Raw genomic sequence first — 25,528 nt, forward strand, 5'->3', positions numbered from 1 at the left:
TGTCGTATGGCGGACCCCAGCGTGGGCCTCAGGTTGTTCCGCTGTGTGGCCACCCTCCCCCTTTTCTGTTCCCGCCATCTCGTTTTGCCTGGCAGAAATAGAGTTGCCAACTTAGCGCTTTTGGCGCTAAATCTAGCTCTTTTTCAAGTTATTTAGCGCTTAAATTTATCATTTAGCGCCTTAGCGCCTTTTTTAGCGCTTTTTTAAAATACTTAGCTCCAAATTTAGCGCCTTATGGCTCATTACAGTTGCTCTTTATCATGTACTTTTTATATTTTAATTTTTTTTATTAATTCATTTGTTTATTTATTTAGTTAGTTTTAGCTACCACGTAATGTCAGTACCCCAGACGCTTGATGTAAGCATTTTGTGACAAACATACGTAAAATAAATACCTCTATAGGTGTGTAATGCTTTGTTTTATCAATAAAATAAAATCATGGCTGGTGCGGGAGAACCGAACCTGTCGGCCACTCGTCAGAGTCCTGTCCAAGTTGCACAGTTGCGTGTGTTGCTGCCATTCCAGTCTGAAATGCTAGGTAGTTAAGTTAAACAATATTGTACTACCTTTTCATTGGATACTGTTATCATTAGTAATTTCACAGACGCGACGTACGTTTCTGGACATTTTGTAATATGCTTGAAATAATGGCACACATTTTCATGACATGCTTACCGCTGTGAATGACTGACAGTGGAATATGGATGAACCGAGCATGGGTAGAGATACGCGTCACGCGAATACGTGTCTCATACCAGTAGCGGACAAGGCATAACCACGATCAAGTCCTCGCAGTCGCCTCACTACCTCAGTGACTCAGTCGCCTGCCTCAGCTTCTCAAGTGTAAACCCGCCTCGGTACGTCGATAATTTTGCTCGTAGCTACGCTTACTTCACGTACATGTCGCAATTCGATGGTTGCCTAGCTTTCTACAAGCAACAATGAGCAAAAAGTAAGCACAACATTTTAGAGCAGAGTGGTTAAAAGACCCAAATTATGAGAAATGGTTGCGGAGAGTAGAAGGTGATGATACGAAATGTGTTTGTAAGTACTGTCATTGCACACTGTCTGCAAAACGTAGTGACATTGATAGACACAGACAGACATTAAAACATAAGAAAGCAGAGAAACCTTTCAGTACCGAAAGACAAGGCACAATACCATTTGAAAAAGTGATTAGTGACACACATGTGACTGAAGGAAATGTATCCCTATTCATTGCAGAACACTGTTCATTACGTGTTGTTGATCACCTCAGTGAGCTGTGCAAAGTAAGATTTGCAGATAGTAAGGGATGCAAGGATTTCAAGCTAAAGAGGACAAAGTGCAGTGCTATTGTGTGCAACGTGCTTGCTCCACACTTCAGCAGTGATTTGAAAGATGACATTGGTGATCAAAAGTTCAGTCTCTTAATTGATGAGAGTAATGACATTACAGTAACCAAGCTACTAGGAATTGCTATTAGATTTTACTCAAGAAGTAAGAAAAAAATGTGACATTTTTGGACCTTGTTGAACTCCCAGACTGTGATTCTACTGGAATATGTGATGCCTTGAAAAGATCCTTGAAAAATAATGGACTGGAGTTACAAAAGCTCACTGCTATAGGGACTGATAATGCTTCTGTTATGACGGGAGTTAACAGTGGAGTGTATGCAAAACTCAAAACAGAAGTTCCTCATCTCATCCTTATTAAGTGTATCTGCCATTCTTTGCAGTTAGCTGTGTCTCATGCAACAGCTCAGTGCCTCCCTAGAAACCTAGACTTTTTGATTAAAGAGACTTATAATTGGTTTTCCCACTCTGCTATCCGCCAAGCTAGATACAAGGAAATATTTTCTCTGATAAATGATGGTCAAGCTCCACTTAAATTAATTCACCTGAGTCAGACTCGATGGCTTTCAGTTGAATCGGCAATAGTCAGAATTTTGCAACAATGGCTTGAACTTAAGACTCACTTTGGCATGGCAAGACATGGTGAAAAGTGTTACACAGCTGAGATCCTGTATGGAATGTTTTGTGACAAGGAAAACTATGCATTCCTTGTATTTCTGAAACATATTCTGGGAGAAGTTCAGCGAGTTAATAAGAAATTTGAAGCAGAGGTACAAGATCCAACGAAACTACTGAGTGACCTTCATCTTATTGATTCTATGAAGTCAAAGGTCCTCATCCCAGGTAAAACATTAAAGGCAGGGGAGTTGATTGAAAGCTACTTGGACCCACGTCCTTACTTGGGATATGAGTTTGAAAAGGAGATGTCAGAATGCAAATTTCCTCATGAAAAACAAATAAGACAAAGATGTGTAAGTTTTGTTGTGGAGCTAATCAAACAGCTTGAACAACGTCTGCCTGACAATGTTCAAGTCTTGCAGTCAATGTCCTTACCGAGTGCAGGTGAATGCTTGCAACCCATAAAGCCTGGAATAATAGATCTAGCAAAGATGTTCACTGAGAGTGATGAAATTTTGACACGAATTGACTTCCAGTGGAGAAATCTACATAAAATACTGTGGAAGAAAAATACTGACACATCAGAACTCTGGGCTGAAATATCTTCGCACACAGATGCAACTGGAGAAAACCCCTTCAGTGATCTTGCAGAATTGGCTTTGACTGTCCTAACACTACCTCACTCGAATGCAGATGTGGAACGCATCTTCAGTCACATGAATATCGTGAAGTCAAAGCTACGAAATCGGCTGAGTATCAAAAGCTTAAATGCGTTGCTGACTATTAGATATGGACTACGAAGAAATGAAAGCTGCTGCTATGATTACAAACTGCCTAAGGAAGTACTTCAAAGTATTGGAACACTTAAAGCATACGAGTCATCACAATCTCCAGCAGGATGCTCACACACACAACCACAGCAGAGTGCCGCCACAGACGAAGAGATTGGAGACTGGGAGCTGGCAGATTTGGAGTAAAAGTGAGTATTTTGCTGTGAATCCATTATATTTTATGCTACATATATTTCAGCATTAAAAGTTAGGTGAAAGGACAATTAATAGGGATACTACACAACTTTGCGAAATTTAGCACTTTTTTAGCGCTTTTTAGGGGTGGACATAGCGCCTTTTCAAATTACGAGTTGGCAACTCTGCCCGGGCGCAGAAAACGCCAGTACCGAGCCAGTCTTTAGCCGAGGTAGACACGTTCGCTCTTGGGTTCTTGGCACTGTGTTGAGACGCGTGTTGCTAGGCTGTTCTGGGTGCTCAACAGTCTCGGTCTCGGAGTTGTGCCCTCCTTCTGGAGTAGCTGGTTTGCTACTGGTTTGGCAGTGACGGTGTGGAGCAACGGGTATATTGTTCCAGGGGAAAGTGTAGCTGGTTTGGCTGTATTTCCCGTGTTTTTGCGTTTGTCCCCTCTTGTTGAGTGGCGACGCGGAGGGACGCAGTTTTGTCTCGTCCCGATTGTTGTTTTTTAGGTGGCCGTGGTCACCGGTGTGGTTTTGTGGGAGGCTGTGTGCCACCATCATCGTTTTGTATAGTTTCTGTAGTATACTACTTATAGTGGCCTTAGCCACAAACACTAGTTGTCTGGTGGGAAGCTTCATGCTATCTCCCAGTCGGCGTGCAGTAATCGTCTGTACGACCTGTTAGCTACGAGTATCTTGACTCCCTGCGTGGCTGGTTGTCACCCGGAGTTGGTAGCTGGGCTTGTGTATACCACCGGATGTGGAATACGCATCGTGTCTTGTAGTAAGCCGTAGGCACGGGGAGTCAGTCTTGACAGGTGCTGACAAGCATCTTTTGCATTAAGTAATATAGTAATATACACTGCGCGTCTTGTCCAAGTCGGTAGGCACTTACAGCCTGGGTACAAGACGTGTGGAGAGGCATTAATATTCCCGTAGAGAAGTGGGTGGAATTGTTCTTGTGGGCGGTTTCTCTACGGAGTATTAAGGCTTCGCCCTTAACACATAACTTATATACTATCCATAAATTCTACTTGGTTTGGTGTAGGAGGAGAATGAGTTGCTAAGGAGATTCCCTAGCAGTGGGGCAAGTTATACACTGCTGGCGACCTCTATTTCTGTAGTATTATTTGTCTACTATTAGGGGCTGGGTGTGCAAGGCTCAGGGTAGGAATTGGTACATGCTGGTGTCATTACCACATCCATAGTAGGCACGAGTGAAATCGGAGTATCTCGTCGCCTCTCAGGGCAGCTGTGACGCCGTGAGGGAACAGCAGTCTATTAGAGTTTGCACATTTTCAGCAGAAAGAACCTGAGGGTTGCGGCTGCTGTGAAATATAGTGTTGGGGACCTTCTGGAGCGTCATACTCCCCGGTGAGCAGACGTAACAAAAATTGGCGACCTCGCCAGGATTACAAACCAAGTGCTTTATAGGGGTGTAGTGTTTATTGTGTGGGGTATTATTACTTATATTATTTTATCATTTGTGAAAACAAGCCCATATGAGCACCATGGAGGGAGTTACTGGCCTGTTCACCTCACCAGATGATGATGAGGGTGCGCGTGCGGGTGTGAGCCGGCAAGAGGCTGGCGGTGACTCACTACGTTGGTATGATGAGTCGTTGGCCGCGCGTGGGGTCAGTCGGGTCGCACGTATGTCTCATGATAACGGACATGGCGGTCCCAGTGAAGGTGATGTGGGACATATTAGCTCTGGCAGAAGTATCGGAAGCAGGGGAGGCTCCCGACGATGTAGCCCAGCAAGCAGTATTGCTGATAGTGTCCAGTCAGCTGCCAGACTGGAGGAACTGTGATTGAAAATGGAAATAAGGAAAATGGAGATAGAAGCAGAAGAGAGGCGAGAGTTAAAGAGACTAGCTGCTGAGGAAAGTGCTAGAGAGGCGGAGGAGAGACGAGAAATTCAGAGACTAGCAGCAGAGAAGGAGGCTAGAGAGACGGAAATGATGAGATTGGAGCTGGAAAGTGAAAAGACAGATAAAGATAGAGAGTTGGAGTGGGAGAGAACTCGCTATGCTGTAAGTACGCCTGGAGTTATTGGAGGTACAGGAGGAAAACATAGTATAGAGCGTACTTTAGTTCAAAGTCTCCAGCTAGTTCCTGAGTTTCATAAGGCTAAAGTTGCTGAATGGTTTGTTCGCTTTGAGAGGAAGGCCAGGGAGTTTGCTTGAGCTGCGTTTTTTAATGCCCCTGCGGCTAGACCTCGCCTTAAGGCAGGCTTAAGCAGAATCTGGGACAATGGAAAACGGACCTGCTAGACCTTCGATCACGTGACCAGTCACCAGCTGACAGATGACAACAATAAAGATGGCGGACGAACAGGAAGTGCAAGATATGCTGCAGCTTTGTAACTTATATTTCCTCCCTGCATCAACAGTCCAGTCCATCATGTGTCCAGACTTGCCAGAGATACCAGATGATACTGAAACAGCATTCAGTTTGGTGCAGAACTATCAACAGCAGCTAATGGAGCATTCATTCGTCATGTCAGGAAGTACCAGGTACAGTGACCAGTGTAAATGAAAAGTATTATTTTCTTATGTAGCATCCCGTAGGACAGGCTACCCAACTATTATGATTAAAGGGTCAGCTTAGTGCTTGCAGTGTAATATGTCAAGGTCTGCATAAATATTCTACAAGTAATTATGAGAATAAAACCAGCATAGTACACGGTAGTCAACTCATATGATTTTTATTAGGTTTAACTAAACTTAACGCTTTGAGTAATCCATCGGCAGGACCTTCATGTTATACAATTATATTGAAGTGGTTTGTTTTGGTAGTTAAATGTGGTTTGGCTATATTTTGGATTTGGTGTAGTTTTTAATTATGAATATTGAACTTTGGGTTCTATTGATGACAACAGTGCCGCTATTTGGTGATGAGAGTCTTGTGCTGTTGATGGACGTGTTTCTAATTACCTACCAAATATTCCTTAAATTTCTAATCTACATTGACTGTACATGTACCAAATTTCATGCCTACACATTATGACTGTAAGGCACTTGTATAACCTACCTGTATAGGCCACTATTTTTTTTTTTTCGGTAAGCTGATAGTTTCCGGTAGTACTGGATACAAGTACCGGTATATAACAAAAATGGCACTGGGAAAACAATACTACCCAGCCTAACCTCCCCTGCTAGTGCTAAGCCACTAAATCAGGGAGAGGTTAGGTTAGATGGTTTAGTTTTGCTTGTACCGGGTATCTTTGTCTTTTTTTTTTTCTATATAATTTTAGGCTATTAATTACTACCTGAAACTACCATCTTACCTTATTTTTTCTTTCCTTATCTTCCACCAGACAGTCACACCCAAAACAGCAAGGCTTCAGTCAGCACCTGGAAGAGAAGGACAATCTGGACTTCTTCCGGAATCTGAGGGTGACAAAGGACACCTTTCAGCAAATTTTGACTATTGTGGAGAACTACAAACCAATATCTGACAAAGGGACTCCTCCTGTTTCTGCTAAGGAATGTTTGCAGATGGGCTTGTGGTTCTTAGGCAATAAGGCTACTTATCGGGAAATGGCTGAGTTATTTGGCCTATCAGAAAGTACTGTGTTCAGTTCTGTGCAATTGTTCATAAACATTATTTGTAATGTAGGATATAATTACATTAAATGGCCAACCATGACTGAAGCAAAAGAAAATTCAACTAAATTTAAATTCATGGCAGGGTTTCCTGGGGTTGTTGGTGCTTTGGATGGGTGCCACATACAAATAAAAGCACCAACAGAGGCCCAAGCTGACTACATTAACAGAACCAACAGACATAGTGTAAATTTGATGGCAGTGTGCAATTCTGAATTATTATTTACTTTCATTGATGTAGGTTTTCCTGGTTCTGCTCATGACAGTAGAGTTTTTAAGAATACTGAACTATACAGTGTGATGTCTAATTCCCCTTTAAATATCTTTCCCTCAATTAATTATCACATTATTGGTGACTCTGCCTTCCAACGCTCCGATCATCTTTTGACTCCATTCAGAGACACTGGTAGATTAACGCAGCAGCAGAAGAACTTTAATAGGAAACTGTCCCAAACCAGACATGTAATTGAAAATGCGTTTGGCTACCTAAAAGGCAGGTTCAGGCGTTTAAAGTATGTTGATGCAGACATTGATAGAATACCCAAGATAATTAAAGCTGCATGCATTTTGCACAATATCACACTGCAAAACCCTGAAGAAGAAAGCATACTGATAAGGGATGGGATAGAGATTGATCCTGAAGATCACCATGATGTTGCTGCAGAAATAAATCTCCCTGACATAGGTGGGATGGAGAAAAGTAACTTCATTGCTATGCAGCTCTAATTGAGTGAGTTGGTTGGCAGAGGATATTTCAATGTAAACAAATATATACATATTTAGTCTATTATTTTGTTTAGTATAAAATATATAAAAAAAACAATTTAAATCAAATAAATCCAATTTAAATAAAAAAAAATCTGATTTATTTGATTTTTTTAATGATACAAAAAAAAATCAACAACCCTGTTTACACTGTTGCATAACTTTAAGCTTTTGTAACATTATTATTTACAGTTCTTATGCCACGTCCACACGGTCAAGCACTGCTCGGAAGTCTGGGTATGGTGTGACGTCAGAAATGGAGAAATATACATCAGAAATGTAAAACTCTTGCTATTTCTCCATTTCTGACATCACAACGGCACAGACTGCTCAGCAATGCTCGACCGTGTTGACGTGGCATTATTTATCATATAAAAATAATTGAAAGATTTTCACACATTTACAAACAAATATATTTTGTACTTTGGCTATTTGTACTAAAATTTACTTAAATTATTTGTACCAGTTTACTGAAAATAATTACAAACTTTCCTTATAATTGTTTGTGGTCTGTCACTGAGCCTGGCTAGCTTATAGTTTAATGAGCTCCGTCACAACTGGGGCACAGGCACGCTCTTACACACTGAGCAGTAAGGGATCTCTATTTCTTTCTATTTCTCTGCAATTCAAGCAACTCTTTCAGGACTTCTAATTTCTTTTCTTCTATTTCCAGTAATTTCTTGTTGTTTTTAAGGACTTCCTCCTGAAACATTCTATTCTTTTCCATTGCCTCTTCCTTCTTTTTAATCCACTCTTCCTGTATTGCCAAAAAGTTTTCCATTTTACTCCTAGAGGCTTTCACCTGTTCTAAACTCTCCTTTTGCATTAATTCAAATCTTTTTGACTGTGATGGTGGTCTTATTTTCTTCCTCTTAACTGACTGCCTCACTTCAGGGATATTTAATAATGGTGGCGGGTCATCAGGATCAGACATTGATGCAGGAGTGGTAGCTCTGCTGACACCTGATGGTCCTGCAACAGGAGTGTCAGCTCTGCTGACACCTGATGGTCCTGCAACTGGGTGACAATCCTGCTGACACCTGATGGTCCTGCAACAGGAGTGTCAGCCCTGCTGACACCTGATGGTCCTGCAACAGGAGTGACAATCCTGCTGACACCTGATGGTCCTGCAACAGGAGTGTCAGCTCTGCTGACACCTGATGGTCCTGCAACATTAGTGACAATCCTGCTGACACCTGAGGCTCCTGCAACAGGAGTTACAGTCTTGATAGTTGTGGTTCCTGTAACTAGAGCATCACGTAATTGTTCATTCTCAAGGCCACACCTCTCAGTTCTAGGGTGTGTGATGGGTCGTTCACCAAGGAATGAATAAAGAAGATCGTATCCCTGGGGTACATGCAGTTTACGAGCTCCTGTTGTCTTCATGTTTTCAATATAACGCATGAAGGCATACCTTAAATTTTTCCACTTCACTTTACACTGTTGCATAGTAGCCCCAGGGACCTGAAAAGAAGATGGTCTGAGATAACAGCACAGTAAATGCCTATTAGCTTAATTCCTTAGTTCTACAACTTCCATTTGCACCTTCACCAAATTTATTAGAAATATACCGTCCACCAGTATTGCCACTTTAATAATATAACATGAAAGTTATGACATTTCTTGAACCTCTATTGTAAGTTCATTTTTTTAAATTACAGCCTTATTTCATAAGCTTCCATATTATGGAAGAACTTATACTAATGTGCATATCATTAGGAAAGTTGTAATGTGGGCTGCTGAGTGTAGGGGTATACAGCTGTAATTTCCCTGCAAATGACCCGCAATAATGTTGCATAATTATACTTTAAATCCAGTATGGTGGGCCAGTGGTTGGGTGCAGTGTTCACCAATGGCAGAGAGGGGCTGGTGATGGAGGTTCATATCCCAGTCCGCACATCTCATTCCGTCCGCATCCCATTCCGTGACCCATGTCAGGTCCTACCCACACCCTGCCAGGCTTGTAAAATAATACCTAAATGGAGGACATTACAAAACTTTGTGTCTGATTCATAGGGCTAAGCACAGAGATCTCACATGACCCACCCGGGATTGAACCCTAAACTAAATGATCAGCACTAAGCACAGAGAGCATCAGCACTTTGACATTGACACATGATACATGCATTTTGGGTTATGTGAGCTTTGTTGAAGTTTTGAATCATCTCTGTGTGTTATGAGATAAGGTGTTTTGTTTGTTTGTAGTAATGGTGTGTTTTAGGCATTAGTTTTGGTCAGTATATGTATATGAAATTTATATATCAGTACAAGTATGTATTTACATGTTTGTTCATGCCTAGTGAAAGAAAAATCTCAGGTAAAATACCTCAGCTTATGTACAAATCATTCATACTCATTAATGTACCTTAAACAGTACCTCATAACCCAACATACATTCATGCTCACGACAGGAGTATAATGACACAAAACGTTATTTCAGTAAGCAAAGGCTTGCATGATTATTGCTTACATGGTTAGCAGTAACACTGACGTAAGAATCAACATTATTGAATTTTAATTTTAAATATATAACTCTGAAACATGTGAACGACATTTACCTTAAGACATGCATATGCTGGAATAAGGGCAGAATAGTTATGCATTGAAGCATGATCATGCAGCAAAGAAACACATTTATTATTATCCCACACAGTGCATTATGGTTTGTGTATCACATGTTCAGTACAGTACAAAACTGTGTTATTTATACCTAACCTAGGTTTCCACCACCAAAGCTAAAGACAAGTAATTCTACTGGTATGGAATGCAATATAAACAAGTGCAGCATTACCTACCACTAATGTTAATAAATCCACATGATGAGGCTGAAAATTTAAGTAATGATAAGGAATCAGTAGTGTAGGAGGTAAAACATATTTATCTACATTATCCACAACCATCCATCCTATTTATTGTTTTCATGTATAATTTTCAACTTCCTACTCAATTAATTAAGGTGTGTAACGAAAATAATTCACAACTGAAAGGTTTCTCTGATTAAAGAGACGAGAGCAATAAAAGGGACACCTTAAAAACCCTTAGGACAAGGTATCAAGGATCAAAAACCTACATACTGTATTTGAGAATTGTCCTGCTCTCCCTGCATTTAAAGTTATAAACAACTGTAGTTTCTACTCACTTGAGATGAAACAACAGCAAAAATGTCACGCCACACACGGTCTCTCTTCTCCAGCTTCCCATCCAAACGTGGGAATGCATCCCTCACAGCTCTCAGCAGTATGTCGACAGTATCTTCTGTCCACGGTGTTTGCCGCTGGCCACTGTACTGTTCTGATGTACTGGTATGCAACTGTGAGTCTGACGAAAAAAAAATAAATAAATAAATAAAAAATAAAAATGTCAGTATCAATTCAAAATACTCCAGAGGAGTCGTTCTTTCAACACTTGACCCTTTACTTAAGCAAAACATGCTGAAATTATACCATGACAGAACACCATTTGTAACACTAACAAAATAGTTTTCTGCATTCACAACATGTGTTGTCCATACAGATTATCCCAACTGAAATGGTACTGTACAACTTTTGAAATTTTTGTGAAGTTTATTGCCTTTGCTTTTCTAGACTCTTCAGAAATTAACATGGTCATTTTGACACAGAGGATAGTTTAACTTTCTTAGCATTATTATCAATACTATAATACTGCTCTTAACCTTAGAAGGAATTGAGGGGACTACATTCTATAACTTCAATAAACTGAAGTGCTATATTCACCTATAGGGGTTGAATCCATTTCACTGGATTCTGTTGCATTCCAGACATCTTGTGCAAGATGACGTGCAAAACACAGTGACGCCCGGTCTTCACTATCATACACTGTGTTGCAGCGACCACAGGAGTACCTGATGAGCATGGGTATATATTAGAACTTTTGCAAGATTTCCTCTTCCTTTTAATGAGTCACAATCTATCATTTATCATACCAGTACTGATTCATAACCTTAGACAAAGTTTAGTTTGCAATGGGGCTGCTAGATTTGTAAAGGCTGCATACTTTGCCGTAAAATAAAGTACAGCAAACAAAAAGACATTTGGCCAGTATCCATGAACGAGAAAATTGAGAAACTGAGACTTTGTAACCTGTGCAAATATAATAATAAGGCCAAATGCCTTGCAATGCAGGATGATGCCAGTTCTTGAGTATTGTACAGTGTGTTGCAATGTCCGTAAGAGTACCTGATGAGCATGGGTTAATATTACATTTGAAGCAAATTTCCCAGCCAAACACCTTCCTATCTATTTTAATTCATCATAATCAGGCAGTGGACCTACCATACTTGACTTTTATCCTAGAAAGAATATAATAAAGACTATTACAATTAAAAAAAAACATGACAATATATCAAACCTTTTTACTTCTATCTTCTTCATGGGTGAGAGGAGTTACAAAACCCTGTCCAAAATGCGATGCAATACACACTTCTGCCTGCGACTGTTGCTCATACGGTGTATCACAAACTGGACACACGAAACTGTAAAGAATGGGTATTGAGCCATATTCATAAATGTCATTTGAAAATGGAAGGTACAAAACTCTTCTGGGTGTATAGGTGCCGAAATTAGTTTAGGAATGGGAATGGTTATCAGCTAAAACTTAGAGGTATATCAGCTTCAAGAATTCTGGTTATTTTGGGAGTTAGGTTGGCCTAAATTATTTTTATAGGAGTGATTTATTTCTCCTGGTAACATTAGATTTGTATTACTGTGCTTTTAATTATTTTGACATTCGTTTATTCAAAAATTGCTGTGATTAATAAGAGATAGACAACTCACCTATCTACTTGGATCAAGTTATTTCACATTCAGGAAACCCATTTTGTTTTTCAATTTGACAGACCAGCAGACCTAACCTCTCCCAAAGTCCTTTTTAAGGCAGCAGAAACATGGAACCTTCAACACAATATTTGAACCTGACTATGAAACACTGCATGCAACTGACAAACCAAATGTTATATATAATTGTGCACACAAATACCTGTAGCACATGTGCACAGCCATTACTAATCATAACAAGTAATAATAACGTCAAACCTCTGCATGAGGCACTTCAGAATACGCACCTTCCTCTGGTAGACGCCATGTTGTCTTCTCATTGTTTATTTACATGTGACGTCACAACTGGCTAGCGGAAAGTCGAGCCTGCTCTGCAGCTGGCTTGAGTTTGGCCGGCCCTGCCTTAAGGCGGGCTACACTCTGGCTCAAGTTTGGGGACATGAAAAAACACAAAATGACGTCAGCCTTGAGCCAGGCTTAAGGCTGCCTTAAGCGTGGACTATCAAAAACGCGCCTTTGGTCTCAGGAGAGATGGATCGGCTTGGTTGCGAATAAGCTCAAGGAAAAGCCTTGGAAGTTTATGATAAAATGTCAGCTGATAACCTAGATGATTATGAGGAGTTTAAGGCTGACATCTTGCGGGCATATGAGCTGCGACCAGAAGCCTATTGCTTGCAATTTAGAGGAAAGAGGAAGCGAGCTAGTGACTCCTACCTCGAGTGTGCTCGTTCATTGGAGCAAGTGTTTGAGAGGTGGATTGCAAGCGAGGGCGTTGACTCTCTCGAGGACCTGAAGGAGTTAGTAATTATGGAGCAATTTATTGACATTGCTGATAAGGAGTTGGTACCTCTGTTGAGGGAGAAGAGGTTTAGGACTTTAAAGGAGGCTGCTACGTGGGCTGATGATTGTGTTGGCCCACCGTCCTGTACAGCAGCCTGGGAGTTGGAATCGTAAGGTGGTACTAGGGGAGGCCCACGGAGTGGTGGCAGTTCTTCCTTGTGCTCTCCAGGCCATTTTAGACGATACACTGGATTTACCAGTAAGATGGGTTTTGGAAAGCCCCAGGCCCCCACCCATCCTTCTTCTGCGAAGGCTCCCTCCCAAGATGGGAACCGCCTTGTCGTGGTTGGGGGGGGCTTGCGTGCCCCTGTGACCTGGCGAGCTAGGCTAGAGGGGGCTTAGGCCCCTGCTCTGCCCTTCCGAGGAGGAGAGGGCTACCCATGCTAGTACGGTCGCCAGTGATGGGCCAGACTAAATGGTTCCTACGTAGACTGCCAGTGGACCAGCGGAGCCACCCGCTGGAGGGAACGCCCAATAGGGGCCATCCTGTGCTGGATGGTTGGGTGTCCAGGCTGTGATGCTTTAAGAGTGGGGTCTTTGCTCTGTCTTGGACAAACTTTCTGCATCATGTGGGGCCTTTTTTTTTAAACAATTGGTCCGCATGGGGACGAGGTACCACCTCCACGGCAGCCACCCGCTGGAGGGATCGCCCAATAGGGGCCATCCTGTGCTGGATGGTTGGGTGTCCAGGCTGGGATGCTTTAAGAGGGGGGTCTTTGCTCTGTCTTGGACAAACTTTCTGCATCATGTGGGGTCTTTTTTTTAAACAATTGGGCCACATGGGGACGAGGTACCACCTCCACGGCAGCCAGCGCTCACTCCCATTATTGTCCCAGTAGGTGGTTTCCCTTGCCGCTGGGGCTAATCTTTTCTGTTTCTATTTTTTATATGGGAAAACGCAAAAAAAACATTCAGGTTCTCGTGAGGTGACTGACCTGGCCCAGAAGACGTCATCTTCAGGTCTGAGTGGGAAGGAGGATTCCCCTCCACAATCCCCCCCCAGATGGGAACCGCCTTGTCGTGGTGGTGGGGCATGCGTGCCCCTGTGACTTGGCGAGCTAGGCTAGAGGGGGCTTAGGCCCCTGCTCTGCCCTTTCGAGGGGGAGAAGGCTACCCATGCTAGTAAGGTCGCCAGTGAGGGGCCAGACTAAATGGTTCCTACGTAGGCTGCCAGTGGACCAGCGGAGCCACCCGCTGGAGGGATCGCCCAATAGAGGCCGTCCTGTGCTGGGTGGTAGGGTGTCCAGGCTGGGATGCTTTGGGAAGGGGGTCTCAGCTCTGTCGTTTCTCTCGTCTCCGGCGACATCGTGGGGACCCGTAGTGTCTTCGATTCACAGACCTTAGCTCTTTTATCCGTCCGTTGGCTGACTTTTCTACTTGTGCTGATGCTGTTGACTATTTTTATCGATTTTATACGTCCAGTAGCACTTCAGACAATCCCTAGAACGTCCGGCTGCTTTACTAAGCGTCCTGTTCCTTGGTGGAACGCAGCATGCACTGAAGCGGTGAAAGAGAAACGGGCAGCTTTCTCTCGTCTCCGGCGACATCGTGGGGACCCGCAGTGTCTTGACGCCTTTCGGCGCTGCCGAGCTCGGGCCCGCCACGTTTTGAAAGAGGCACAAAGAGCCTCTTGAAAAGCTTATGTGTCTTCTATTAATGCCCACTCTCCTCTTACAGATGTCTTTAACAAAGTCCGCCGAACTGCTGGGAAGTATTCTGCTCCTCCCCCACCAGTTTTGTTGTCTTCTGGGCGAACGGTGGCAGACCCTAGGACTGTCGCCGACCTCTTCGTAGAGCACTTTGCCAGTGTTTCCCGGAGGCATCCTGGAGCACCGCCAGAGAATGGAATCTCTCGGCATAAATTTTTCTTCTACAGGAGGGGAGTCTTATAATGTCCCCTTCTCTGCCTCCAAGTTGCAGACTGCTTTGTCCCAGTGTCATGACTCTTCTCCTGGCCCAGATGATATTTCTTATGCCTTCTTGCGCCACATGTCTGACAGTGCTTTTAACTTTTTATTATATCTTTATAATATGATTTGGCATACCGGTGACTTTCCAACTTCTTGGGCTGTGGCAATGGTTCTCCCATTTCCGAAGCCTGGGAAAGATAATCTTCAGGCTACGAACTATCTATATCGTTGACGTCCTGCATTTGTAAAGTATTAGAAAAGATGGTTAATGTAAGATTCATGTGGTACTTGGAGAGGGGGAAGTACCTATCCTCGGTACAGTACGGCTTCCGAAAGATGAGGTCTACTACTGATGCTCTTTTATCCCCAGAGTCTTCTTCTATTTGTGAGGCCTTCGCTAATCACCACCATCAAGTAACAGTGTTTTTTGACCTGGAGAAGGCCTACGACACAGCTTGGTGTCATGGCATTTTACAGTCTTTCTTTAATTTTGGCCTTCGGTGCCGCCTTCCTATTTTTACTCAGCAGTTTTTATACAGACGTCTTTTACTGGTTCGAGTGGGGAGTGTTCTCTGAGGCTACTGATCTAAATGATGGTGTCCCACAGGGAAGTATTCTTAATGTTACACCATTCGCAGTCGCCATTAATGGTGCTATTGATACTCTCCCAGATGGCATTCACAGCTCCTTATATGTTGATGATTTATGTATTTCATTTGCTGCTGCTAGGATGTCACTGGTTGAGCGCAAGCTCCAACTGGGGATGAATAGGGTGTCCAGTTGGGCCAACTCCACCTCAAAGACCGTAGCCATGCTTTTTTATTGCAACCGTGGTGTCCATCCAGGCCCGGATTTATACCTCGCCAATAGACGCCTCATGCGTGGAGGCGACTCGATATCTTGGCCTTTTATTTGACAACCGTCTCACCTGGGTTTCCCATTTCCGTTCTCTTAAGGCGTCTTGTCGGCAGGCATTATCCCTTGTTCGGGTTTTAAGTCACACCTCTTGGGGTGCGGACAGGCACACGTTGCTGCTGCTTCACCGCACACTCATACTTCCCAAGCTGGAATACGGCTGTGAGATCTACTCATCCGCAACGGATGCACGACTACGCACGCTTGACCCATGCATCATGCTGGGGTCCGCTTGGCTACAAGTGCATTTCGGACATCTCCAATACCTAGCCTTCTAGTGGATGTTGGTTTCTGGCCACTCGACCTCCGGCGCCAGTCTTCGATGCTCCGGTGTTGATTTCGCACCCACCATCTTCCCGATTCTGTCCCTTGTATGTCAATGTTGCGGGACTCGCGTTCGCATGCAAATGTCACTCGACCGAGTCTCCCTAAACCTTTTGGCCTTAGAGTTGCAAATCTCATGGCGGAGTTATCTATCGACCCCACTCCTGTGTACTTTTTCTAGCTCCCAAGAGTAGGTTATTGGCAGCTTCCTATTATCTCATTATGCCCTGCCATGGATGGCAAGAAGTTTCTGCCAGCTCTGTCCCACGCACGGTTTTTAGAACACTTTTTTATGCATTCTGATGATATCCCTGTTTTTCATGATGGCTCCAAATCCGACGAAGGCGTTGGATTTAGTGTGGTTTTCCCCTCTTTTTATCGGTCTGGCAGCCTTCCTTCAGTGGCATCCGTCTTTACTGCGGAGCTGTCTGCCATAGTCCTAGTTTTACAAATAATTTTTACTCTATCGGTTTCGTCTTTTGCAATTTTTAGTGACTGTCGCAGTGTTCTTACTGCTCTCTCTTCCACTATCTCCCTTAACCCATTGGTTTTATCAGCCCTGGAGTGGCTATACCTTCTTCCACAACGAGGATATCGTGTTGGGTTCTGTTGGGTCCCTAGTCACGTTGGTGTTCCAGGGAATAAAAATGCAGATCGCCTCGCTAAAGAGGCAGCAAGTTGCGCTCCATCTCCTGCCTCTGTTCCGTTACGAGATGTCTTTCCTCTAATTCGTGAGGCAGTTGCAGCAATTTGGCAGAGGAGATGGCTAACGGGGGTCGCAACCTCGAAGATGGGAAAGATCACTAATTCCTCTATCCCTCAATGGACATACACCCATGTTCGGAATCGACGTTTACAGACTTTATTGGCGCGACTGTGTATAGGTCACACGTACCTTACACAAAGCCACCTGTTGACCAGGGACCCTCAACCTTACTATGATGACTGCCTGGTGCCTCTTACCGTATTGGTAGAGTGCCCTAGTTTGATAGAGTTACGACACCGCTACCTCTACCGCTGTCGCGGTAGAGATAGCGGTGTCTATTATATCTCAAAGGTCCTTGGACCAGAGTGCCTGGCCTAAGGCCATGACATTTTTAGATTTTTCGGAGAAGCTGGCCTTCTCCCAAAGCTATGAATTTTATTCCTATTTTATTATGTATTTTAATATTTTATTTTGTTTTATTGTCCTTTTTTTAGTTTTTAAACTACTGTATTGTTTGTAACTGTTTTTAGACATTTAAATTTTTTGAAGCGACGCCATATGACCTTGGCTGTTGCGGCGACTTTTTTTAAAATCCATCCATCCATCCATTTTGCTGCTTCTTCACCGTACACCTATACTTCCAAAGCTGGAGTACGGCTGTGAGATCTATTTATCCACAACGGATGCACGACTACGCACGCTTGACCCTGTACATCATGCTGGGGTCCGCTTGGCTACGGGTGCATTTCGGACATCTCCAATACCTAGCCTTCTAGTAGATGCTGGTTTCTGGCCGCTCGACATCCGGCGCCAGTCTTCGATGTTCCGGTGTTGCTTTCGCACCCACCGTCGTCCTGATTCTGTCCCTTGTCTGTCATTATTGCGGGACTCGCGTTCGCAGACGTGTGTCACTCGACCAAGTCTACCTAAACCTTTTGGCCTTTGAGTGGCAAACCTCATGATGGAGTTGTCCATCGACCCCACTCCTGTCTCCTCTTTCCGGCTCCCACGAGATGGTTATTGGCAGCTTCCGGTTGTTTCATTAGGCCCTCCTGCGATGGATGGCAAGAAAGATTTTCTGCCAGCTCTGTCCCACACACGGGTTTTAGAACACTATTTTATCCATACTAAGGACATCCCCGCTTTTACTGATGGTTCTAAATCCGACGCAGGCGTTGGGTTTAGTGTGATTTTTCCCTCGGTTTATCGGTCTGGCAGCCTTCCTTAGGTAGCCTCCGTCTTTACTGCGGAGTTGTCTGCTATAGTCCTAGCTTTACAGATTATTTTTACTCTCCCCGTTTCGTCTTTTACAATTTTTAGTGACTCGCAGTACTCTTACTGCTCTCTCCTCTTTTATTTCCCTTCACCCATTGGTTTTATCAGCTCTGGAGTGGCTCTATCTTCTTACCAGAAGAGGATATCGTGTTGGGTTCTGTTGGGTTCCTGGTCACGTAGGTGTTCCCGGGAATGAACACGCAGATCGCCTCGCTAAAGAGGCAGCAAGTCGCGCTCCATATCCTGCCCCTGTTCCGTTTCAATATGTATTTCACACTATTCGTGTGGCGGTTGCAGCAATTTGGCAGAGGAGATGGCTAACGGGGGTCGCAACCTCGAAATTGGGAGAGATCACTACTTCCACTATCCCTCAGTGGACATACTCCCATGTCCGGGATCGCCGTGCACAGACTTTATTGGCGCGACTTCGTATAGGTCACACGTACCTTACACAAAGGTACTTCCTGACCAGGGACCCTCAACCTTAGTGTGATGAATGCTTGGTGCCGCTCACCGTGCGGCACCTGTTGGTAGAGTGCCCTAGTTTGACCGAGATACGACACCGCTACCTCTACCGCTGTCGCGGTAGAGATAGCGGTGTCTATTATATATCAAAGGTCCTTGGACCAGAGCGCCTGGCCCAAGGCCAAGACGTTTTTAGATTTTTGGGAGAAGCTGGACGTCTCCAAAATCTGTGAATTTTATCTGATTTTTTATATGTATTTTAATGTTTTCTTAAATTTTATTGTATACTGTATTTTAGTTTTTAATTGCTATTAGTTATTTTTTTTTTATTTTATGGTTTTTTTTTTTGTTAGTTTTTTTTTATGGTGTCCTTTTTAATATATCGTAGCGGCGCCAGATGACCGCTGATGTTGCGGCGCCTTATTCTAAATCATCCATTCATCCATCCATCCATCCCGGCTCTCACCCTGGCCATCACAACACTCGACTTGCCCATCCTCCTGGCAACCTGCTGTCCTTCACCTTACTTGTGCCTTCTTGAGGAAGACCGGCCAGCTACCACGCCTGTGTTACCCACTCAGGACTACACCAGGGCTCATAAGGATTCATAGATTTTCGTGGCCTCTTTTGAATCCTTATGAACCCTGGGGTAGTCCTGTGTGAGTATCACAGGCGTGGTAGCTGGCTTTCAGAACACACAGGGAAGGACAACAGGAGGATGGACACCTAGCCAGGATTTTGGGCAAGTCGAGTGTTGATGGCCATGAACAGGAGCATGCAGTATGTTGAGTGAGGAAGCGTGGGCATTGAAGCAGGAAATGTTCCATGGCCTCAGGGGTAGTCCTACACCAAGGGCAGAAGTAGTCACGAGACAGTCGACGTATGCGATGCAAGTAAGGAGTATGGTGTGGCCCAAGGCCCATATAGTATACTATATGGGCTTGGTGTGGCCCAAGCGGAGGTGGGCAGAAAACGTATATATATATATATATATATATATATATATATATATATATATATATATATATATATATATGTTTTATTTGCCTTATAAGTTCATAACCACGGGAGAATGCTGGGAAAATAATAGTGGATGGGGGAGGAAGCATGGGAGAAGTTACTCCTAATAACGTTTTCTATGAAAGTACTCGCTTCCAACAGATGGCAGCACTGTCGCTGTCCTCCAAACTTTAACTCACACCAAAACTTCCTCTCTGTAAATTTCTTCTCTGTATATTCCTTGAGCACAACTAAAGCATCCGCGTCGCTCCGTGGAGCGAATGATTCGTACGTTTGGCAGGGCAGTCCTTTAGTTCCCATCTCGTCATGATGGGACACTTCTTCATACCACACCGAAGTTCCCCACTGATATCTGGTGGCCGCTGAATTTACCATCAGGTCCGGCAGTTGCCAGATATGAAGGTTCAACCAATACTATTTCTATTTCAGAGGCGGGTGAGAGCAAGCAGGTGGTATTGTGGCACGAAATAACACCAAACTGGCCGGACGGATCCACTGAATTCAACCCCCCCAGATGGGAACCGCCTTGTCATGGTGAGGGGGCTTGCGTGCCCCTGTGACCTGGCTCCGCTTGGTTACGGGTGCATTTCGGACATCTTCAATACCTAGCCTTCTAGTGGATGCTGGTTTCTGGCCGCTCGACCTCCGGCGCCAGTCTTCGATGCTCAGGTGTTGGTTTCTCACCCACCGTCTTCCCGATTCTGTCCCTTGTCTGTCAATGTTGCGGGACTCGCGTTCGCAGGCGTATGACACTCGACCGAGTCTACCTAAACTTTTTGGCCTTCGAGTGGCAAACCTGATGATGGATTTGTTAATCGACCCCACTCCTGTCTAATCTTTCCGGCTCCCACGAGTTGGTTACTGGCAGCTTCCGGTTGTTTCATTATGCCCTCCTGCCATAGATGTCAAGAAGAATTTTTTGCCAGCTCTGTCCCACACACGGGTTTAGAACACTTTTTTTTTTATCCATTTTGATGATATCCCCGTTTTTACTGATGGTTCCAAATCCGACGTAGGCGTTGGATTTAGTGTGGTTTTCCCCTCTTTTTATCGGTGTGGCAGCCTTCCTTCGGTAGCCTCCGTTTTTACTGCGGAGCTGTCTGCCATAGTTTTAGCTTTATGGATTATTTTTACCCTCCCGGTTTCGTCTTTTACAATTTTTAGTGACTGTCGCAGTGCTCTTATTTCTCTCTCTTGCACTGTCTCCCTTAACCCTTTGATTTTATCAGCCCTGGAGTGGCTATATCTTCTTACCCAACGAGGATATCGTGTTGGTTTCTGTTGGGCCCCTGGTCATGTTGGTGTTCCAGGGAATGAACACGCAGACCGCCTCGCTAAAGGGGCAGCAAGTCGCGCTCCGTCTCCTTCCCCTGTTCCGTTTTGAGATATATTTCATGCAATTCGTGTGGCGATTGCAGCACTTTGGCAGAGAAGATGGCTAACGGGGGTCACAATCTTGAAAATGGGAGAGATTACTACTTCCATACTCCCTCAGTGGACTTACACCCATGTCCGGGATCGCCGTGCACAGACTTTATTGGCGCGACTTCGTATAGGTCACACGTACCTTACACAAAGGTACCTCCTGACCAAAGACGCTGAACCTTACTGTGATGACTGCTTGGTGCCGCTTACGGTGCGGCACCTACTAGTGGAATGCCCCAGTTTGACTGACTTAAGACACCGCTACCTCTACCGCTGTCACGGTAGAGATAGCGGTGTCTATTATATCTCAAAGGTCCTTGGACCATAGTGTCTGGCCCAGGGCCATGACGTTTTTAAGTTTTTGGGAGAAGCTGGCCTTCTCCCAAACCTGTGAGTTTTATTTTATTATATGTATATTATTTTTTTATTTAATTTTATTGTAGTTTTTTTTTTTTAGTTACTTTAAATTTTATTGTTTTTACCTGCTCTTAGTCATTTTATCATTTTTCTTTTAAATCTTTTTGTTTTCCATTAGGAATTTTAGCGGCGCCATATGACCTCCGCCGTTGCGGCGCCTAATTTTAGATCCCCCCCACATGTGACCTGGCGAGCTAGGCTAGAGGGAGCTTAGGCCCTTGCTCTGCCCTTTCGAGGGGGAGAGGGCTACCCATGATAGTAAGGTCGCCAGTGAGGGGCCAGACTAAATGGTTCCTACGTAGGCTGCCAGTGGACCAGCGGAGCCATCCGCTGGAGGGATCGCCCAGTAGGGGCCGTCCTGTGCTGGATGGTTGGGTGTCCAGGCTGGGATGCTTTGGGAAGGGGGTCTCAGCTCTGTCGTTGACAAACATTCGTATCATGTGGCCTTTTTAAAACGACTGGTCCGCATGGGGACGAGGTACCCCGTCCACGGCAGCCAGCGCTCCCTCCCATTGTAGTCCCAGTAGGTGGTTTCCCTTGCCCTGGAGCCAATTTTTGTGTAGCTGTTTATATATGGGAAACACAAAAACATTCAGGTTCTCGTGAGGTGGCTGACCTGGCCCACGAGACGTCATCTTCAGGTCTGAGAAAGCAGGATGATTCCCCTCCACAAGGGCCTCCCACAGCAGTCTCCTGTTCTGGAAGTTCTTCTGAGGGACGCATTTCTGCTGCATATGACTCTCTTGTAATGGTAAATGTTAATCCATCATTTTCCTATCATGCCTTGTTCGCATTCGACTTGTTTATGTTAAGAACTTTCCTTCTAACCACTGCTATGTGACGTTTATGTCATGTAATGAAGCCCGTTTAGCTTATGAACATGTAGCATCTCTGCCCCTCGCCGGCCATGGCTTTAAAACTGAATTTCTCCAGTCACGTAATATTTCTGAGAGTAACATGGATTACATCCCAAATGTTTTTGAAATCTATTTAGAGAATTAAGTTCCAGCAGTCCGCCAGATCCCGCCTCCACGTTGGTTTCTGGCGTACTATAGAAATGGGCGTGGGAATTGCATCCATGCCTCCCGATACTTGTCCAAAGAGATCGGCACGATTCCTGAGGGAAACCTCAAGAAATATGGGAAGGGGGTGCTCGTGCGAGCTAAAGATATTACTCAGGCGAGGATGTTACAACATCTCCCATACCCTACTGAGAGCATGTTTTGAGGCTCATCCCACCTTTAATTATTGCAAAGGTTGTGTTTATAGTCAAGATCTTTATGAATTTCTAGAGGAGGAAATACTGGCAATGTGTCCTACCTCAGTTGAAAAGGTGACTAAGATGAGGAACTCCTCCAACATGGTCCTTCTCACCTTCTTCGGTTCCACTCTCCCTGACCGTGTTAATATCGGCCCTATTAATCTTAGGGTGAGGCGTTTTGTTTCTCGCCCTCTTCAGTGTTTCTCTTCCTATGGGTACGGTCACGGCAAAAGCTTCTGCAAGGAAGCTTCTCGATGTGGTAATTGCTCGGCACTAGATTCATTCACACTGAGGAGCATTGCAATGCTGCTGCTTACTGTTTTCATTGCCGTGATGCTCACCAGGTACGTTCCAGGCAATGCCCCAGGTATCGCCTGGAGCAGGACATTTTACAGCTTGCGAACAGCCAATTTATTTGCCTTGGTAGTGCCCGCCGCGAACTCCTGTACCGCCAGAAGGATGGTACTGGTGCGACATCATATGCTTCATTGGCCGCTCGCTCTTCAGCTGAGTCTGCCAGTCTGAAGATAACTCCTGCTACCTCCTGTTCTGTTGGGGCGGGTGGGCCTGTTCATTTGGCCAATAGGTTTGCCCTTTTGTCCGACGACTCAGTTGAGTCACCTGCAAGAAGTGACGAGATTAATATGGACTTGACCAAACTTACCCATGTAGTTGATGTCCATTTCCCTCCTCCAACGCCTAAGCCTTTGAAGGGCATGACCAAACGGCACCGCGGCTTTGCGGAGTCGATAGAATTTGCTCAGCCTAATTAATCTAAGGTTTCTTCCGGTGCACACGATCGTGAGTCCTCCAGGGATCGCTCTGCAATGGTAGCTCCAGTTGTTTCTGTCCAGCCTCCTGTGACGCCCTCTGTCCCAGATCGGGCTTCTTGTGATGAGGACGGTCTTAACATGGAGACGTCCGATGATATTGTTACAGCCGTCTCTTGCGGACCCGCTGTGTCAAAAAGTGGAGTCCAGCCTGACCCTCGTCCTCCGAGGACCGGTAGGAGCTCCGAGCTCTCCAGCCTGTGTAGCTCTGCAAGAGACTATGATTGGTGATAGTACTTATTCTAGTCCTCCTGGCTATCGTGCCTTTTTTAACACTCCTTTCCCTGACAATGGCCACTACGGTGGCACAGCTATCGTTGTCCGTCAGGATATACCTGTTTTCCCCTTGCAACTCAACTCTCCCCTTCAGGTAGTTGCTGTTAAAGTTTGTATGGGACGATCCTACACTTTTTGCAGTGTATATCTTCCTCCTCGGCTTCCTGTCTCCAGGGGTGAGTTTGACGGCATTGTGCGTCAGCTGACTTTGCGTTTTCTGTTGTTGGGAGATTTTAACGGCCGTCACCTATTGTGGGATGAAGGTGCTAGTAATCCCCGTGGGGTTTTAATCGTTTTTTTTTTTTTATTGAGGATGAGGGATTGGAGGTTTTAATTTCTGGGGATGTTACACATTTCCACAGTACTACTGGGACTTTTACAGCTATCGATCTTTCTCTTTGTACATCTAATTCTTTCCTTGATTTTAATTGGCGATTCCTACCAGATTTACACGGTAGTGACCACTTTCCGACTTTATTGGAATCTGTGAACTCTGAGCCACAGTCCCGGCCCCCACGCTGGGTTTTAGACAAGGCAGATTGGCGTCGGTTCACAGAGCTTAGCTCTTTTATCCGTCCGCTGGCTGACTTTTCTACTTGTGCTGAGGCTGTTGATTATTTTACCAATTTTTCAATTTCTTTAGTGCTTCAGACAATCCCTCGGACGTCAGGTCGCTATACTAAGCGTCCCATTCCTTGGTGGAACGCAGCGTGCACTGCAGCGGTGAAAGAGAAACGGGCAGCTTTCTCTCGTCTCCGGCGACCCTAGAGTCTTCTTTTTGTGAGGCCTTCGCTATATATACACAGTATATATATATATATATAATAAATGGTGTTATAGATACTCTATATCTTTATATATATATATATATACTCGATATCTTGGCCTATTGTTTGATATATATATATATATACAGGGACGGACACTGCTGCTTCTTCACCGTATATATATATATATGCATATATATATACCTCCGGCGCCAGTCTTCGATGCTCCGGTGTTGGTATATATATATATATATATATATCGATATATATATATATATATATATATATATATATATATATATATATATATATATATATATATATATATATATATATATATATATATATATATATATATATATATATATATATATATATATATATATATATATATATATATATATATATATATATATATATATATATATATATATATATATATATATATATATATATATACATATATATATATATATATATATATATATATATATATATATATATATATATATATATATATATATATATATATATGTATATATATATATGTATAGTAAATATATATATATATATAATATATATATATATTAGTAGATATATATATATATATATATATATATATATATATATATATATATATATATATATATATATATATATATATATATATATATATATATATATATATATATATATATATATATATATATATATATATATATATATATATATATATATATATATATATATATATATATATATATATATATATATATATATATATATATATATATATATATATATATATATATATATATATATATATATATATATATATATATATATATATATATATATATATATATATATATATATATATATATATATATATATATATATATATATATATATATATATATATATATATATATATATATATATATATATATATATATATATATATATATATATATATATATATATATATATATATATATATATATATAT

At 43.1% G+C, this 25,528-nt stretch overlaps 3 protein-coding genes across 3 annotated transcripts; 2 read left to right on the forward strand and 1 right to left on the reverse strand.

Annotated features, from left to right (window-relative positions):
- Nucleotides 1–729: 729 nt before the first annotated feature.
- LOC123517236 lies at nucleotides 730–3,049 on the forward strand. The gene is made up of 2 exons (XM_045277238.1): nucleotides 730–858; nucleotides 1,719–3,049. The coding sequence occupies exon 2, from the start codon at nucleotides 1,965–1,967 to the stop codon at nucleotides 2,928–2,930; it is 966 nt and encodes a 321-aa protein (XP_045133173.1). The 5' UTR covers nucleotides 730–858; nucleotides 1,719–1,964; the 3' UTR covers nucleotides 2,931–3,049.
- A 1,389-nt stretch (nucleotides 3,050–4,438) lies between these two features.
- Nucleotides 4,439–7,749, forward strand: LOC123517252 (protein ALP1-like). The gene is made up of 2 exons (XM_045277240.1): nucleotides 4,439–5,439; nucleotides 6,243–7,749. The coding sequence occupies exons 1-2, from the start codon at nucleotides 5,231–5,233 to the stop codon at nucleotides 7,255–7,257; spliced, it is 1,224 nt and encodes a 407-aa protein (XP_045133175.1). The 5' UTR covers nucleotides 4,439–5,230; the 3' UTR covers nucleotides 7,258–7,749.
- Nucleotides 7,750–8,196: 447 nt separating this feature from the next.
- LOC123517941 lies at nucleotides 8,197–12,497 on the reverse strand. Its single transcript, XM_045278420.1, has 5 exons — nucleotides 11,665–12,497; nucleotides 11,031–11,158; nucleotides 10,436–10,614; nucleotides 10,092–10,121; nucleotides 8,197–8,760 (listed from the first exon to the last, which is right to left on the reverse strand). Exons 1-5 carry the CDS (start codon nucleotides 11,685–11,687, stop codon nucleotides 8,197–8,199), a joined length of 924 nt encoding a protein of 307 aa, XP_045134355.1. The 5' UTR covers nucleotides 11,688–12,497.
- Nucleotides 12,498–25,528: the final 13,031 nt, after the last annotated feature.

This window comes from Portunus trituberculatus, chromosome 6 (assembly GCF_017591435.1).
Source record: "Portunus trituberculatus isolate SZX2019 chromosome 6, ASM1759143v1, whole genome shotgun sequence".
NCBI lineage: Eukaryota > Metazoa > Arthropoda > Malacostraca > Decapoda > Portunidae > Portunus > Portunus trituberculatus.

Bases quoted from the DNA above. Each gene is read 5' to 3' on its own strand.
- LOC123517252 (XM_045277240.1), top strand. From the start codon at position 5,231: ATGACAACAATAAAGATGGCGGACGAACAGGAAGTGCAAGATATGCTG. The intron at 5,440-6,242 runs GTACAGTGACCA...ATCTTCCACCAG, and splicing joins GTCATGTCAGGAAGTACCAG to ACAGTCACACCCAAAACAGC.
- LOC123517941 (XM_045278420.1), bottom strand. From the start codon at position 11,687: ATGAAGAAGATAGAAGTAAAAAG. The intron at 11,159-11,664 runs GTTTGATATATT...CATGCTCATCAG, and splicing joins AAGAAGATAGAAGTAAAAAG to GTACTCCTGTGGTCGCTGCA. The intron at 10,122-10,435 runs GTGAGTAGAAAC...TTAAATTTTCAG, and splicing joins TTGCTGTTGTTTCATCTCAA to CCTCATCATGTGGATTTATT.
- LOC123517236 (XM_045277238.1), top strand. From the start codon at position 1,965: ATGGCAAGACATGGTGAAAAGTGTTACACAGCTGAGATCCTGTATGGA.